The sequence below is a fragment of the Crinia signifera genome, chromosome 4 (assembly GCF_055691185.1).
Source record: "Crinia signifera chromosome 4, ASM5569118v1, whole genome shotgun sequence".
In the NCBI taxonomy this organism is placed as follows: domain Eukaryota; kingdom Metazoa; phylum Chordata; class Amphibia; order Anura; family Myobatrachidae; genus Crinia; species Crinia signifera.
In genome coordinates, this window is record NC_139220.1 from 276340153 (window position 1) to 276355284 (window position 15132).

Consider the following 15132-nt stretch of genomic DNA (forward strand, 5'->3'; position numbering starts at 1 on the left):
TCCCCGTTCCCCGCAAATAAAAGTCAGTCTATACTGACTATTCTTTGACTCAAATATGGCTGAGAACAGAACAGGCACTTAGGTCATGTGACGTCAGACGCCCGCCCCATGCAGGCTTAGCCACACCTACATCTGCATGGGTATGCCCGTTTTTGTGGGCATGCTCAGGAAACGCTGGGAATCCCCATGCACCAGCCCACTGACCATCGCCTGCCTGCCCATCTCTGTACAAACGCCTCGGCGACTGTGATAGTCGCGAAGGCATTCGCACAGCGGTCCTGCACATGCGTATATATCCGCCGATACGCAGGCACAGAGCCGCACCATCGGTCCCCACAGCGACTTCGCTACAGGCCAATACAAGCAGAATCAGGCCCATAATGTATTCGCCTCTGCAAGGCTTCAGACCCCCATCCAGCACAAGGAGAGACGCCACCAAGCAGGTGAGTAGTGCACCCACCGGCGGCAGCGGCTGCGACGAACCGTGACAAAGTTGTTAAAGCAAAATACATGCATGAAGTGAGATAAGAAAAAGAAGGATTTGAGGAGACATTATTACATAATATTCATCCATTATCCCTGTTCATTATCTAACAATCAGGTCAAAAGTGATTTAATCAGAGACTCTCTAGAACCTACCTTGCAGTGGAGGTGACCAAATCTCCAAACTGAAAGGTCATTGGATTCCAAAATATCTTTAAATATATATGTGCTTCCATTTGTGTGTTCTGTCACATCACTGTCAGTGTTTACTCCAGTGGTAACATTACTGCTGGAAAGATTTGCTTCCGATGCTGATATTGAGTTCTTTAAATAAGCAACAGGAATCACTGCTAAGACTGTGGTCACTCATGCGTTTGCCAGCAGGTGACACCCTATCAGTATGAAAGCTTGCATTCTCCTCAGAGACACAGCCAACATTCTCTTCCTGCCCATTATTATAAAGCGATCTGGAACCTTGATGTGGGATCTGAACCTGGTCAATGAGCAGTGACATTACAGGGGTTCTAAGTTTCACACAAGCAAACGGATCTGTTGCCTGTAAATGGATTAATGTGCAATTCATGGTGTTAAGATGAGAAAATAAAACCTCTTCCTGTGTGTTAGCAATAGAATTTGGACATAGCACATCAGACTGTGCACAAATTACGTGTGCTGTATTCTTATCAAACCTATTATGAAATGTGGTCTGAGATCCCTCCTTAGATTGTGACATAGAGGAGTCATTGCTGGTTGTAACAGACAAAGGAGTATCTTCAACATCATTGGATACGGTTGACTCAAGTACTGAAGATATGCCTAAGTACAGAACATCACTTTTAGGGGATCTCCAATCTGATGGAACACTGCAGTCTGAATTTTCCATTACACACTTTGTTCCAATGTCACTGTTTGCTGTTAATGCCTGTATGACACCCTTACTTTTCCTGGATTCATTTTCATCATGTTGCAAAATCCTGTTACAGCCACTTCTTTTTGTGGGAACCTGCAGTGCTGCAGTTCTAGACTTTCCCTTCATTCTTGGTCTCTGTAATCGTTTCCTGCCAGTCACAGTACTATGGTTCATTTTGTCTAAAGATTCAAATTGTCCTGCGGCCTGCGCCATTGGTTTATCTTTTGGAAGCCCACTGCAAGACACCAAGGACTTTCTAGGGGTGCTCCAGTCCAGAAGAGGCTCGTAGAATGCTTGTCTATCACTGCTTGCAACTTTAATGTATTGAAGCCAAGTGTTGGAACATTTAGGCTCCAATGATGTTGATGGTGCCATATTTACTGGTGCTTTCAATAAATCTCTGCTTTGTAAGTCATCAATAGCCACAGGTGTATCCGTTAAATCACTGGCTATGCTAGGTTTTATGACATCATGAGAGCTGCTGGTCTTCTGGTTTATGATATGTGGCCAAGATGTTTTGACAATAGAAGGATCACGGCATCGGTTTCTTTATCTAAAAGTGACAAATGCAAACATTAAAAAAAAAATCTAAAAAAAAAATATGCTTACTAAGCAATACAACAAGTAAACAATTCTGCTACTGCAGGCAGAGAATGTAAAGATCATTTGCCTGATAAAACATAAAATAAGGAAAAAATAACTGTATCCAGAAAAGTTCCTTATCTGGTAAGAGATTACCTGGGCTATGCAGACGAAGACTCGGTCCATCCGCAGAGGCTCTCTTTTGCAGAGTTTCCCCTACTAAAGCCTGCAGAAAACAAATAGGCATTGTCAATATTTAATCATATGTGGCCATCATCAGAAACCTGCACCTGGCATACAGGGGACACAAACTGGAGGATTTCAAAGAAGTTAAAAATAGAAGACATTTTGAAAGACGGCACTCTCACAAGTTAATCTATGCCATCTACTTAATGCCCAATATTGCTTCCATGCAAAATGTTTACACTTAAAACCTACAATGACAAAATTCCAAAATCACCTTAATTACCCCACTTATCTTTTCTAAAACAAGACAATGTCCAGCAGTGGCAGATTCCATCATGTAGGCCTACTTTGAAGGCAATATTTGCAGCCCTCCAACCCTTAAACCGGAAACACATAACCCTTTATTTTAAAGTTAAAACAAAAAGCCCCAAGCTCTTGGCACCACACAGTACTCACGCCAAAATGCCCCCACATGCCAATAACTTGGCCAAATTTCCACCACATACATCTCAGACATACCAGTTACTCTGATATTCCTTAAGGGGCAATATATCTCCTGCTTGCTGCAAAATTACCACACTTACTACCAAATATTGCCCTCAGGCATCAATACACTACCCAGACCTACAACACTCAGACCTACCCACAAGGCAAGATACAAAAGGGGAGGACACTGTCATAACCTGTTTATCGAAGGACCCAAAAAGCAATCCTATAATCATAGGTACAGTGCGATCCCTACCCATTGCCTATTAACCCTTTCAGTGCCAACGTTGCTGTGAGCGATCCTCAAAATATCCGCCAGCGTCGCCAGCGACTGTTCTTTTAGTATAAATGAATACAAACACAGCCGAGTCAATTGACTGAAGTTTAGTTAAATATTGCACCCCAAAAACAGAACAGTCGCTGTGAGCGGCGCTGGCATTTTTAATGGATATTTTGAGGATCACGCACAGCATCGTTGGCACTCAAAGGGTTAATAATGGGCAAAGCGTGCTATGTTTATTGAATGGATAGTTTAAAGAGAAAACGATTGAGTCATTGTTTAAAATTTCGGAGCACTCTAATAACCCATTACCCATCATTATGAATGAGATTCAGAGACACCTACGACATCCGTGGACGCGCCCACGGAAACTCTGGGCGTACCCCTGCAAACGCAGGCATGCCCATGAATCCTCGGGGGACGTCGGTATAAGGACCCTAGGTCGACATTCATTAGGTCGACACCCTATAGTTGACAAACTCATGGTCGACAGGGACTAAAAGTCGACACACGCTTTAGGTCGACAATGGGATGGTCGACAGTCACAAGGTCGACACAAGTTGTTCAGATTTTTTTATACGGTCCAACATGTGCCGACAGGCGGTATTTCATGCCCTACTATCCACTACGGCGTGGTGGGAGAATAAAATAGTGTGCTGAGCGTACCGTAGTGTCCATGTCGACAGTGTTGACATTCGGACAAAAAACCCGTGAAAAACGCATGTCGACCTATTGACTGTCGACCTAAAGCTTGTGTCAACCTTTACACCCTGTCGACCATGAGTATGTCGACCATTCAGTGTTGTTGACCTACTGACTGTTGACCTAGCACACCATAACCCCTGATGCCACATGACATCAGCACCCACCCACCATTCAGCAAATAACGAACATCTGAAATAGAGACTTACTTTTCGGAGCGAAGTCTGGAGAAATCATTCGATGCTGAGAGACCATCGAATGATTTCTCCTCCGTGCGTCCGCATGCAAACGGATGTGTTAGCGTACACATCAGCTCGCATGGTACTGCTGGGATTCGCTCTGCGGAGGTGCGTTCGGTGGGGCGGCGTTTACCTGCTCACTAGGCAGTGAATATACACAGCGTAGTGAGCAGGTCTGAATCATGTCCTATATCCCCTACCTTAAAATGTTGACAGAACCGAAACTGAAACGTACTATTTTCGTTGGCTTCATTCAGTCATTACCGTAATAATTAGCAAATTCTTGTTTCACTCTGGGTATTCTTATTTATCATTACCGTAAAGCATTTATTCAGTGAACTTCTTCTGGGTGATTCGTGTACAGAGATAACTTCCTGTCCAGCAAGAGCATTTTTTAACTCTTTGTTTTTTCGATGGCATTTAGAGAAAGCGAGGGCTGCCTAGGCATGAGGGAATATAAGAATCTGTGCAGTTTGGGATGGTATGACAAAGATAGAAATCAGAGTGTCACTTACCCATAGAGGTGCAGTGTAGATGGGTTAGCCAATCAGGTGTAGAAGGGGTGGTAGCTTAGGTGGAGGTATATAAGAGGTAGTCAGGTGATCCATCTTCCTCTTGAGTCTGGATTTCTTCAGGATCAGGGACAGTCGATCTGCAGGGAAAAATACAGGAAGCTAAGTACTTTTGTAAATATTCCTTTGCTGTTGCTAATAAAGTATTCACTATGCGCCGCTCACAGAGACAGGCCCCCCCTCCCCGCTGGCTCGCAGAATCGGCGCGGCCCCTGTCTGCCGCAGCAGCACGGGTCACCGCCCACGAGTCACGGCCTAGCGCCGGCTTGCTCGTCACCCAGGGGGACCCTACCCGCTCCCCGTCACCAGCAGCCGCGGCTGCGTCCCCCGCTATCATCACAGCGGCGAGCGTCTATGGCGGCTCCCCGCCTGACTCGCCGCTGGATCTCTCTAACAGCCGGGCGCAGACGCCGGGCGGGGCGCGGGGTGTGCACACGGTTGCACAGCCACCGGGTCTCTTGGGGCAGAGGACATACCAGGTGATGGTGAGCATGATGATAATGATGATGATTCTGCTTGTTCCACGTCTGGCCAGTCATCTGGTAGCAGTGATGGGTCAGATACCGGTAGGGGCCCCCGTAAACTTGCCCGTTTAGTTGCGCGTGCAGTGGCCAAAAAGGTGGGCGGTAGTAAACAGGCCCCCAAGGCTAAGCCCATCGAGAAGACACAGCCCCCTACTGACATGGTACATTGCAGCAACACAGCGGTATCACGCGGCTTGCGCAGGGGCATAAAAGGGAAAATAGCCAAGGGGAAATTCGTGGATGCCTTTATGTTGACGACCGAAATGAAAGAGGAGCACGAAAAGGCCAGGAAAGCTGCTGGGGCAGGGGAAAACCCTTACAGGAGCTTTCACAACTGGCTCAAAGGCTTCCTCATATTTGGGTCCTGCTACCTAGACACCAGGCCCGAGGAACACAACAATGTTCTAAGGTACATTTATTTGGTTAACGAGACATTCATGGCTTACAAGGGGACGGCGTGGATGGACTATGACGACAAGTTTCATCTGACACACTACGGCTCCCGAGTAATGCCCATGGGCCTCAAGCATGTGGAAATTTGGTTGGAGGTCATTGGGAAGGGCCACACAGGGGCAGAGGCAACACACAAGAAGCCCTTTCTTGGGGGGAAAAAGGCATCCAAACCCGCCGCCAAAGGCAGGTGCTATGCGTTCAATGACTCCAAGTGCGACAGGGGAGCGAAATGCCGTTTTCGCCACGAATGCCGCAACTGTGGAGCCAACCACCCGGCCAAGTCCTGTAAGTCAGGCACGGGGGGCGAGCACAGCGCTGGCACTAAGTAAGGCCCCCTCCCCCATAGTCATAGAGGAGTTGGAGCTGCAGTTGCGATCCTACCCCAACAGGGAGGATGCCTTGTTTTTATTAAACGGTTTTCGTTATGGTTTTAGTTTGCCAATTTCGGAGGATGTTAGGGTAGTGTCCCACAGGAACCTTAAATCGGCAATGGAGTTCCCCGAGGTGGTGAGACAGAAGGTACAGGCCGAGGTGGCGTTGGGCAGGATGGTTGGCCCATTCGCTTCTGACCCGTTGGGTGACTTGTGCTTCTCGCCGTTAGGCATGGTGCCCAAGAAAGCTCCGGGGAAATATAGACTTATCCAACATCTGTCTCACCCTCATGGGGCATCCATTAACGATGCCATCCCTGATGAGGTATGCAGCGTCAAGTACCAGCTTTTTGATGAGGTACTGGCATTAGTACGGGGGTTCGGCAGCGGCGCCCTAATGGCGAAGCTGGACATTGAGTCCGCTTTCCGACTCCTCCCGTTACACCCAAAATCCTTTAGATTTATGGGTTTCCGCTTAGACGGGGGGATTTTCCTCGACAAGTGTCTGCCTATGGGTTGCTCCGTCTCCTGCTCATACTTTGAGAAATTCAGCACTTTCCTACATTGGTGCGTCCAGGAAGCCTCAGGGTGCCTCGGGGTGGCACATTATCTGGACGATTTTCTCTTTGTGGGACCTGGAGGCAGAGACACCTGCGCTTTTGTGTTGTCCGCGGCGATCCGGGTGTTCCAAGCGCTCGGGGTGCCCATCGCGGTGGACAAGACCGAGGGGCCCACATGCGTGATTTCGTATATCGGCATCGAGATTGATACTGCGGCCGGCTGTTGTCGCCTCCCGGCGGACAAAGTCAGCAAGTTGCTGGGGCTCATAAGGGAATGCTTGCCGCGTAAGAAAGCGCAACTGCGGCAGGTACAGTCACTACTGGGCTCCCTGAATTTCGCATGCAGGGTTATACCGATGGGCAGGGTGTTTTGCCGCAAGTTAGAGAGGGCCACAGCGGGGACACGGGACCCACACCACATGGTCAGGTTGTCTTAGGGAAATCAGAGACGACATGGGCCCTTATTCTGATTGACGCGGACTTTACCGCATACTTTCGGATCGCGTCTTTACGGCGTCTGCGCATGCGTGGAGAACGCAACGCGCATGTGCCACGCCTTGACTCGGTACCAGTTCGGCCAAATCCCGTCCAGAACTGTTCACCGCTATCATTCGGGAAATAGGGGCGTATTATGGGCGTCATGCGGAATGACACATGGGCGTAGTTTCAAAGTGGGCAAAACGGGGCGGAAACATGGGCGGACACGGGGGAGTACACTTATGTTGGGGGGCGTACATTCGGAAACCACTCCGAATGCACGCGATCAAAAAGGGCCGAAATGTGCGGTGTCCACAAGTGTACTATTGCTTTGCGGACACCACTCGTTCATGCGGTAGGCGAACGTACGCCTAATGACTACAACCATTAACACCTGAACCCAATAGAATCTACTCCTTTACTCATTACTCACTAATAGGCCGCTTGTCAGTGCTTTAATTGAAACCATTGCTGCTTCAAGGAAACCTTACTAGTCCCCCACATATGCTGTACTTGTCAGACACTTTCAAACTGCTAACAATGGACATGACAGAATATTAATACTATCAATACACATGTGTATTTGACATGTACTCATGAAACCACACATTTTGGGTAAAGTAAACACATTTATTTATATTCATGTCACAGTCAATGCCAGTGTGATGCAATGACCATAAAATAATACATACAAACAATAAACAACATGGCAGGAATGCAGCAAAATAAATAATAATACAAAACAAATATAATTGCACACAGATGGACTCCAGCACCTCCTATGTGCCACTGCACATGCAGCCAGTGGGAAATGAGGAGGCTGCTGGCCCTTCTACAGCAGGGCAAGCTGCACCTGACCATTCAACAGCAGGGCACCCTACACCTGGCCCTTCTGCAGCAGGCCAACCTGCAGCTGGCTCATATGCACCATCAGCAGAATCATTTGGAACACAACCGGGGACTTCACAAGATAGTACCATGGCCATCACTTCAAGTACAGCTGACACTAATGGCAGGCAAAAGAGGGCAACAGGGGAACCACAAAGGACATATGAAGCAAGGGCTCATCTGGTTACCCTCAGCACGTGATTGGACACAAGAAGCTGACACACACAGCACAATGGAAGATTTGGGAACACATAACGGCGGAGATTAATGCAGCCACAAGTTCATTTCCGACCACGTTTGGCCTTGGTAGGCTCCTTGGCCTGTGCAGCAGCTCTTCGTGGACGGCCAGATGCTGGGGCAGGTGGAGCAGATGATGTGGAGGGGTTGGCTGGTCTACCCCTCCTGCCAGCAGGGAGTGTTGCCGGTGGTAATGCACCAGAAACGGATGACATTAGGACCCTGTTGCTGGTAACCAGCTCCACCATAAGCTCATTATGGTGGAGGAGGAGATCATTTTGGCGGGTGGCTTGCTCGGCCAGCACCTGAGCACTTGCAGCCATGGCCTGATGTGACTCAGCCATGGCCTGCATGCTCGCAGCCATGGACTGCTGGGTGCTGACCAAGCTCGCCAGGATCTCCTCGGTCCTACGCACCCGTTCTGATGCCAAGTCTCCCTGCTGGTTGATGTCCCCAAGCACCTGGGCCAAGGCGGCCAAATCGGCTTGGGCCGATGCCTGCTGCTGCACAGGCCTACCTCTGGGGCCAGGTGGCACGGACTCCTCCACCTCCTGAGCAGAGTCGTCACCAAGCGGTGGGGTGTCTGTGGGAAAAGATAAACCCAATTAGGAGACATTCTACGATAATTACTTGCACAAGTTTATGGCATGACCAATATTTACCTTCCAGAAAAGACGCAAACACTTCAGCTGGGGCCTCGCTATCCATCGTGCTCACCCCCCTGATCTCCTCAACTGATATACAGCTCTCGGCCATCACCTCCAGGGGGGTGAGCTCTAGCCCTGATGGCATGGGCCCGGCCCCAGATGTCTGGCTGTGTTCCCACCGCTTGGTCATCTTCCTCTTCAGGTTGGTTTTGAAGTCCTGCCACCTGCAATGTAAGTTGACATATTAATACATGTCACTCCCAATGTTAGCTGTTGCAGCCATTGCTCTGTGCTACATATTACAACATGTGATTAATGTCCCATATATAATATTACATGCAACTATGATATCAACCGTTACAATACACATTCACAATCACCCTACTCTAACTCTCAACGAAATAACATGGCAATAATGTATGTGTATCGTAACAACCTCACGGCCCATTTGCTAAATGCATCTAAGCATCAATTCAATCATTACTTGGCTATTACTGGCCACATGTATCACAAAACAACTTGCCTCTTCTTCACATGGTCCGTCTCACGAACTTGTGGCGCTACTTCATTAATCTCTGCCGTTATCTGTTCCCAAATCTTCCATCTGCGTGTGTGTGTCAGCTTCTCCGATGGACACTCAATCCAATCACGTGCTCGGGGAACCAGGATGGCAAGCTCCTGTGCTTCATATGCCTTATTTCTTGTAGTTGGTTCCTCTGTTGCCCTGGCTCTCCCCTTGCCACGTCCTTGGCCACGCCCCCTGTCACGTGTCGCTGCACTTGAAGTGCTGGCCATGGTACTACCTTGTGAAGTCCCCGGTTGTGTTCCAAACAATTCTGCTGATGGTGCATATGAGCCAGCTGCAGGTTGGCCTGCTGCAGAAGGGCCAGGTGTAGGTTGCCCTGCTGTAGAATGGTCAGGTGCAGGTTCCCCTGCTGTAGAAGGGCCAGCAGCCTCCTCATTACCCACTGGCCGCATGTGCAGTGGCACATAGGTGGTGCTGGAGTCCATCTGGTCAAATAGTTGCTGCAGCACTGGGTCCACCTCTGGTTGTGATCCAGACATGTTAGCAACAACATTGTCACCTTCTAATACACCTTTATATACTGTTTGTGTATCCTGTTTGGCGGACATCAGCGGCAGCTGCGTTCCGTGCGTGTGCGTACGTCGCTGTTTTTTCGCGCCGCATACGGTGGCTGAAATTCCATTGTGTAAAACCTGGCGAAAGTTCGACATGAAATACTGGTCACCAATGCTAACATTGCATAGAATCTTCTGATACACCTGTGACTATTGCACAATACACATGCTATTTGCTAGCATGACATGACATTTGATTCATGACTACTGTGGTATTGTGGCGTTTTAGTGCAAGCTAAAAGTAGCCCAATCCCTTAGAGAATCCAGGCCACAAGTCATGCAATACTCATCTCTACTGTTATAGACCACACATGTGAGAGCCCTATAAATAGTGACTTCCTGCTAGAATCATTTGTCTCCAGATCTGGACTTGTCAGGGTCTAAGGTAAGCTCTTCCATGCTCCTTGTAGATATGATATCCATTAACAATGTAAGTGTATGAATGTATGCACCATTGCCTCACTGACTACAGATTGTTGGGCCAGCAAAGTGGGTGTATCATTATTGCAACATGTCACATGTTCACTATTTCACTCACAGGTCTTAAACCTGTGTGGGTTCATCTATTGCAGGACAACATGTCCCAGCAATAGATGAAATGTGTCATAGTACATGATGTCGGCAAAAAATGCTGACACCTTTATCTGTGTGTTTTGGACGGTGTGTATTGAGTTCATATTATTGTGTCATCATTAGAGAGTCAAATGGATCTGCGGGATTTCACGGGGCGGCCATCTATTGTACGTATTGAAGGCTACAAATCTATTTGTAGTGGGATATGCCCATTATGTGCATAGGTGCATCAGTATTTATGTTCATTTCTTTATAGGTTGCTGAAGCTATTATGCGCTACATGGAGAGGAGGCTAAGGGCACTTGCGGCTCTCCCCACTCGTCGGCCAAGGAGGCCAGGACGTGCTAGAATCTATCGCACACGGGTGACTCTGTTTGCTATGCCCGATGATGAGGTACTTACTAGGTACCGGTTACCGCCACATGTAATTCTGGATCTGCTCACCTTAATTCAGAGCGATCTGGAACCTCTACACGGGATCACGACAGCAATTCCGCCTCACACACAGCTGCTGGCGGTGTTGCATTTCTGCGCCTCAGGATCATTCCAACAAGTAGTGGCAGTACTTGCTGGAATATCTCAGCCGGCCTTCTGCCGAATCCTGAGGCGTGTGACGTCGGCCATGTTCAGGCGCAAGGGGCACTTCATGGCCATGACATTTGCCACCGAGACCCTGCGCAGAAGCCAGCAGGCCTTCCATCAAATTGCTGGCTTCCCTAATGTGATAGGGGCTGTGGATGGCACCCATGTACCATTTGTGCCTCCATCTCGAAGTGAGAAGATATATAGGAACCGCAAATTGTTCCACTCACTGAACGTGATGGTGGTATGTGGCCCATCCATGGAGATTCTCGCCTTCAACTCGAAGTTTCCCGGAAGTGCCCATGACTCTCATGTCATCCGACAAACCGGGATATGGCAAAGACTCCAAGAGCTGGAAGGCCGTCATGCGTGGGTTCTGGGTGACTCCGGTTACCCATGTACGCCCTGGCTACTTACGCCGTACAGCTACCCAGCACCGGGCCCACAGGAGGCATTCAATCGGGCGCATGTTGCCACCAGGCAAGTGGTGGAGCGCTCAATTGGCCTTTTAAAAGGTCGATTTAGAGTGCTCCACCGCACTGGTGGTGACTTACAATATGCGCCTGAAATGGTGTCGAGGATCGTGGGCCTGTGTATATTTTTCCACAACATTGCTGTGCGGCGTGAGATACCCTTTGATGAGTGGGAGGTACCATCTGAGCCGCAAGATCCGCCCATGCGCCCATCCCGCGCCCCTGAATGCCGGAGGGGATACCAGCTGCGGGACTCTGTGGCGCAAAGATACTTCAGGTACATGTTATCGAGTTGACAGAACACACCAATTATTGTAAAAATCACCTCTTCAAATAAGTACAGTGTGTTAGTTGTCAGTGTTACAACACGAAAATTAGCCTGCCTGCCCTCCTAATGGCAAAGAAATAGGAGATATTTATCATATGTGCTTAGTTTTGGGGGAAGTTAAATATAGGTGCTAATTATTATACCTTGTTCAAGGGATCTTATGTGTTTGTTATATCTTCATTATTGTAGTTGATACTATCCCTGATGACTGGTGAGTACATTGATTTATTCTGTAATGTGTTGGGGATTTTTTCATGTGTTGATGTCTGATTTGTTTGCAGATATATATATATATATATATATATATATCTATATATATGATATTAGAATTCATTCACATGTTTCAACATTTCAAGGAGCAGGCAGCCAGGCAGGCAGGCAGGCAGGCAGGGCTGGTGTATAATGCTGGTCTCAGGATACCTGCAAGTGTGTGTATGTGTCTTTTACACATAAATGTACGCATACACATAGATGCATAGAGTAAATAATGCTAAGTACAGCTAGGCGTTGCTAAGCTATAGCACGCGTTGCTTGGCGGAGCGAGGCGTCATTGGATTTGCTAAGTGCATACACACTGTGTTTTATATATATCAGATTTGTTCATTGCCATACATCAACACTACTGTTTTGAAGGCATGCGAATTTGTCACCATTTGTGTTGGCGCAGAGACGCTGTTCATGTAAAGATGAACAATAAAGTTATTAACACAAATAACTGTGATCAACCAATGCCACCACCTGATTGGTTGATAGATGCCATTGTCAACATGGCGGAGACACGAAGGGCAGAACCCTTCACACATGCGGAGCTGAGGGTTCTTGTCTCCGTCATGGAGACAAGGCTGGGCCGTGCGGGGCCGTTTATCACAAACCGCCATAAGCGAAGGGCCTATGCTGCGGCAGGGCGCCGAATTTACGCCCGCACTCGGGTGCGGAGGTCCCTCGGGCAGCTGGAGAGGCGGTGGTCGGACCTCCGCAGGCGCCAGCCCCAGCTGCTCCATCAACTCACGAGCGAAATTGCTGATTGTGAGTATTTTAGCTATGAAATTTCGCACTTACAACATAGCATATCATGAAACACATTTTATTGTTTATATAAGTGGGTGTCCATGGGTTTAAAAGTCCATAGACTGTTATGTGTGCTTCTTCCTGGTTAACATGCAGTCATGTGGCTTTTATATGTAATGCCATAGCATTGAGGATTCTGATGCATACAATGTGCCAGATCTAATATGTGTTACACATTGATAAATGCCTGGGTTGTAATGTGTGAACAAATTACTAACATGTTACACATTGATAAATGCCTGGGTTGTAATGTGTGAACAAATTACTAACAATCACATAATAATTTACATGTCACAATTTGGAATCCATTAACAGTAAGGAGCTACTTTCCTGCATCGTTTGCCATCATTATCACCCTTCCATGTATGTATTGTTATGGATTAATACATGTGCCCCAATGACCCGACATTGACCATGATGTTTTTTTCTACCACACAGCACGAGCCCGAGCCCGACAGGCCCGTGAAGAGGCGGAGGCAGCCCTGGGCCAGGAGGAGGCCCAAGACCCGGAGAAGGAGGTGGCGGCAAGGGTGGAGGAGGAGGAAGTGGAGGAGGAGGAGATGGTGGTGGAGGAGGAGGAGGGGCGTGAGGAGGTGGTGGAGGAGGATGTGGAAGCGGAGTTGGTTGCGGAGGAGGAGGTGTTGGTGGCGGAGGAGGAGGTGGAGGAGGAGGTGGTGGTGGTGGTGGAGGAGGAGGAGGAGGTGGAGGTGGAGGAGGAGGTGGAGGAGGAGTTGGAGGAGGAGGTTATTGTGGCAGAGGAGGTGCCGGAGGAGGGGGCTGAGGAGGCCACGGTTGCCCCGGAGGAGTCTGATGACGAGGGGGAGGAGGCGTGCCAGGCCCCGGAGTACCAGCAGATCGGTATGTTAACATAATGCATCATTCATGAAGTAGTTGTACTGGTATTTGTTATGTAGCACTGGTGATAACAAATTTTTGGCCCATACTATTCATATAGACCCCAAAGTGGGTAGCTACAGATACAGGTACGGCTTAGATGGGGTGTCCAAGGCATCCCTTTCATCCAGGACACCTCTGAATGACACAGGTTTGTGGGATGGGTTGGAGCTCCATTTTGACTGCCACATAACCGTTGTAGTTAAACAGGATCCTGGAGTAAAGGGATGAGTGGATCATTTGTGGATTAAATTCACCTGCTGCAAGTGTTGATTATGACCCATCAAATAGTGGAATCTATATTGTTGGTGAATGTTATTTCTAAACTATAGGATGTATGCTATAAATGGAGTATGGGCCGGCCTACCTTGGAATGGAGTCAGAAGTTGCCAGTGTCCCAGGAGCCTCCTCTACCTAAACACCCCCTGTAGTTCAGATTGTTTTTTTGCCCTCACAGAATTGTAGGTTGGTTTAGACAGAATTATGATTTTGAGGATGTGTACTGTGCATTCCTGACATTTGCATAACTCCCATGCCACGAACCATCACTGAACTTAGACTGAGCAGATTGTGACAAGTTCTTATTGACGGAGGCCATGACATGCTTGTCATTGGTTAGTCATGGGTGGGTTGTGACTGAGAAGAAACAATATGACTGTTATGTCTTCTGCAGAGTAAAGGGTAGAGGCCAAAAAAGACAGTATGTAGTAAATAAGTTAGCATGTATGTATATATGTATGTGTCATATCTATTTATCTATGTGTGTCTCTATCTCTCTACATAGATAGATATATATATATATACACACATGTCACCTAGCATTTGTGCAATTTATGTCGCAGTATGTGAAATGTATGCATGAATAACATGACTAATTTTTGCCCCTTTGACATGCCCACAGATGACACCACACCGGCAGATGAGGGGGTGCGTGGGGCCGTCCTGCGAGCGGAGCACCATTTGCGGCTCCTTCAAGCAGACCTGCAGGACATCCGTGATCTCCTGCTTTAAATTATTATTTGACATTTTTATTTTTATATGTTAATGGTGTTTGTAAATAAAATCTTTATGCAAGTTCACAGTTGTTGGTTTTATTTGCACTTTAAATAGTATATGTGTAGATTGTTTATAACCTTTTACCCAGGGTGTAATACAAACCATTGCACTTACATTGCTGTAAGGGTTAATGTGTGCAATGCATGTGTTAGGCATGCTTGTAAGGATATATTGGAATCTAATTGATTCCAATTCCAAATAAGCTGTTTTTTATGAGGATAGGTAATTGAATAAGTGGGTCATGTGATGTATTGCAGAAGATACTTCATAGTGAGTTTTTTGGCGTAAATACTCCGCTTACGGGCGGTAGCACCGCTTGCCTCCCGTTTGGATGCGGTATTTCCGAGCATACTCTGTAATACTCGGTAATACCGTGCAGAATCGGAGTGTTTCTCCCGCACACGCATGGTTTGTATGTCGT

General features: G+C 47.7%; 2 protein-coding genes across 2 annotated transcripts; both read right to left on the reverse strand.

The window, feature by feature from the left end:
* Positions 1-645: 645 nt before the first annotated feature.
* LOC146072601 (uncharacterized) lies at positions 646-2280 on the reverse strand. The gene is made up of 2 exons (XM_083179808.1): positions 2132-2280; positions 646-1946 (listed from the first exon to the last, which is right to left on the reverse strand). Exon 2 carries the CDS (start codon positions 1766-1768, stop codon positions 767-769), a length of 1002 nt encoding a protein of 333 aa, XP_083035934.1. The 5' UTR covers positions 1769-1946; positions 2132-2280; the 3' UTR covers positions 646-766.
* LOC146073063 (uncharacterized) lies at positions 1888-8863 on the reverse strand. The gene is made up of 4 exons (XM_083180240.1): positions 8613-8863; positions 8268-8533; positions 2132-2201; positions 1888-1946 (listed from the first exon to the last, which is right to left on the reverse strand). Exons 1-4 carry the CDS (start codon positions 8785-8787, stop codon positions 1888-1890), a joined length of 570 nt encoding a protein of 189 aa, XP_083036366.1. The 5' UTR covers positions 8788-8863.
* Between the last annotated feature and the right edge of the window lie 6269 nt (positions 8864-15132).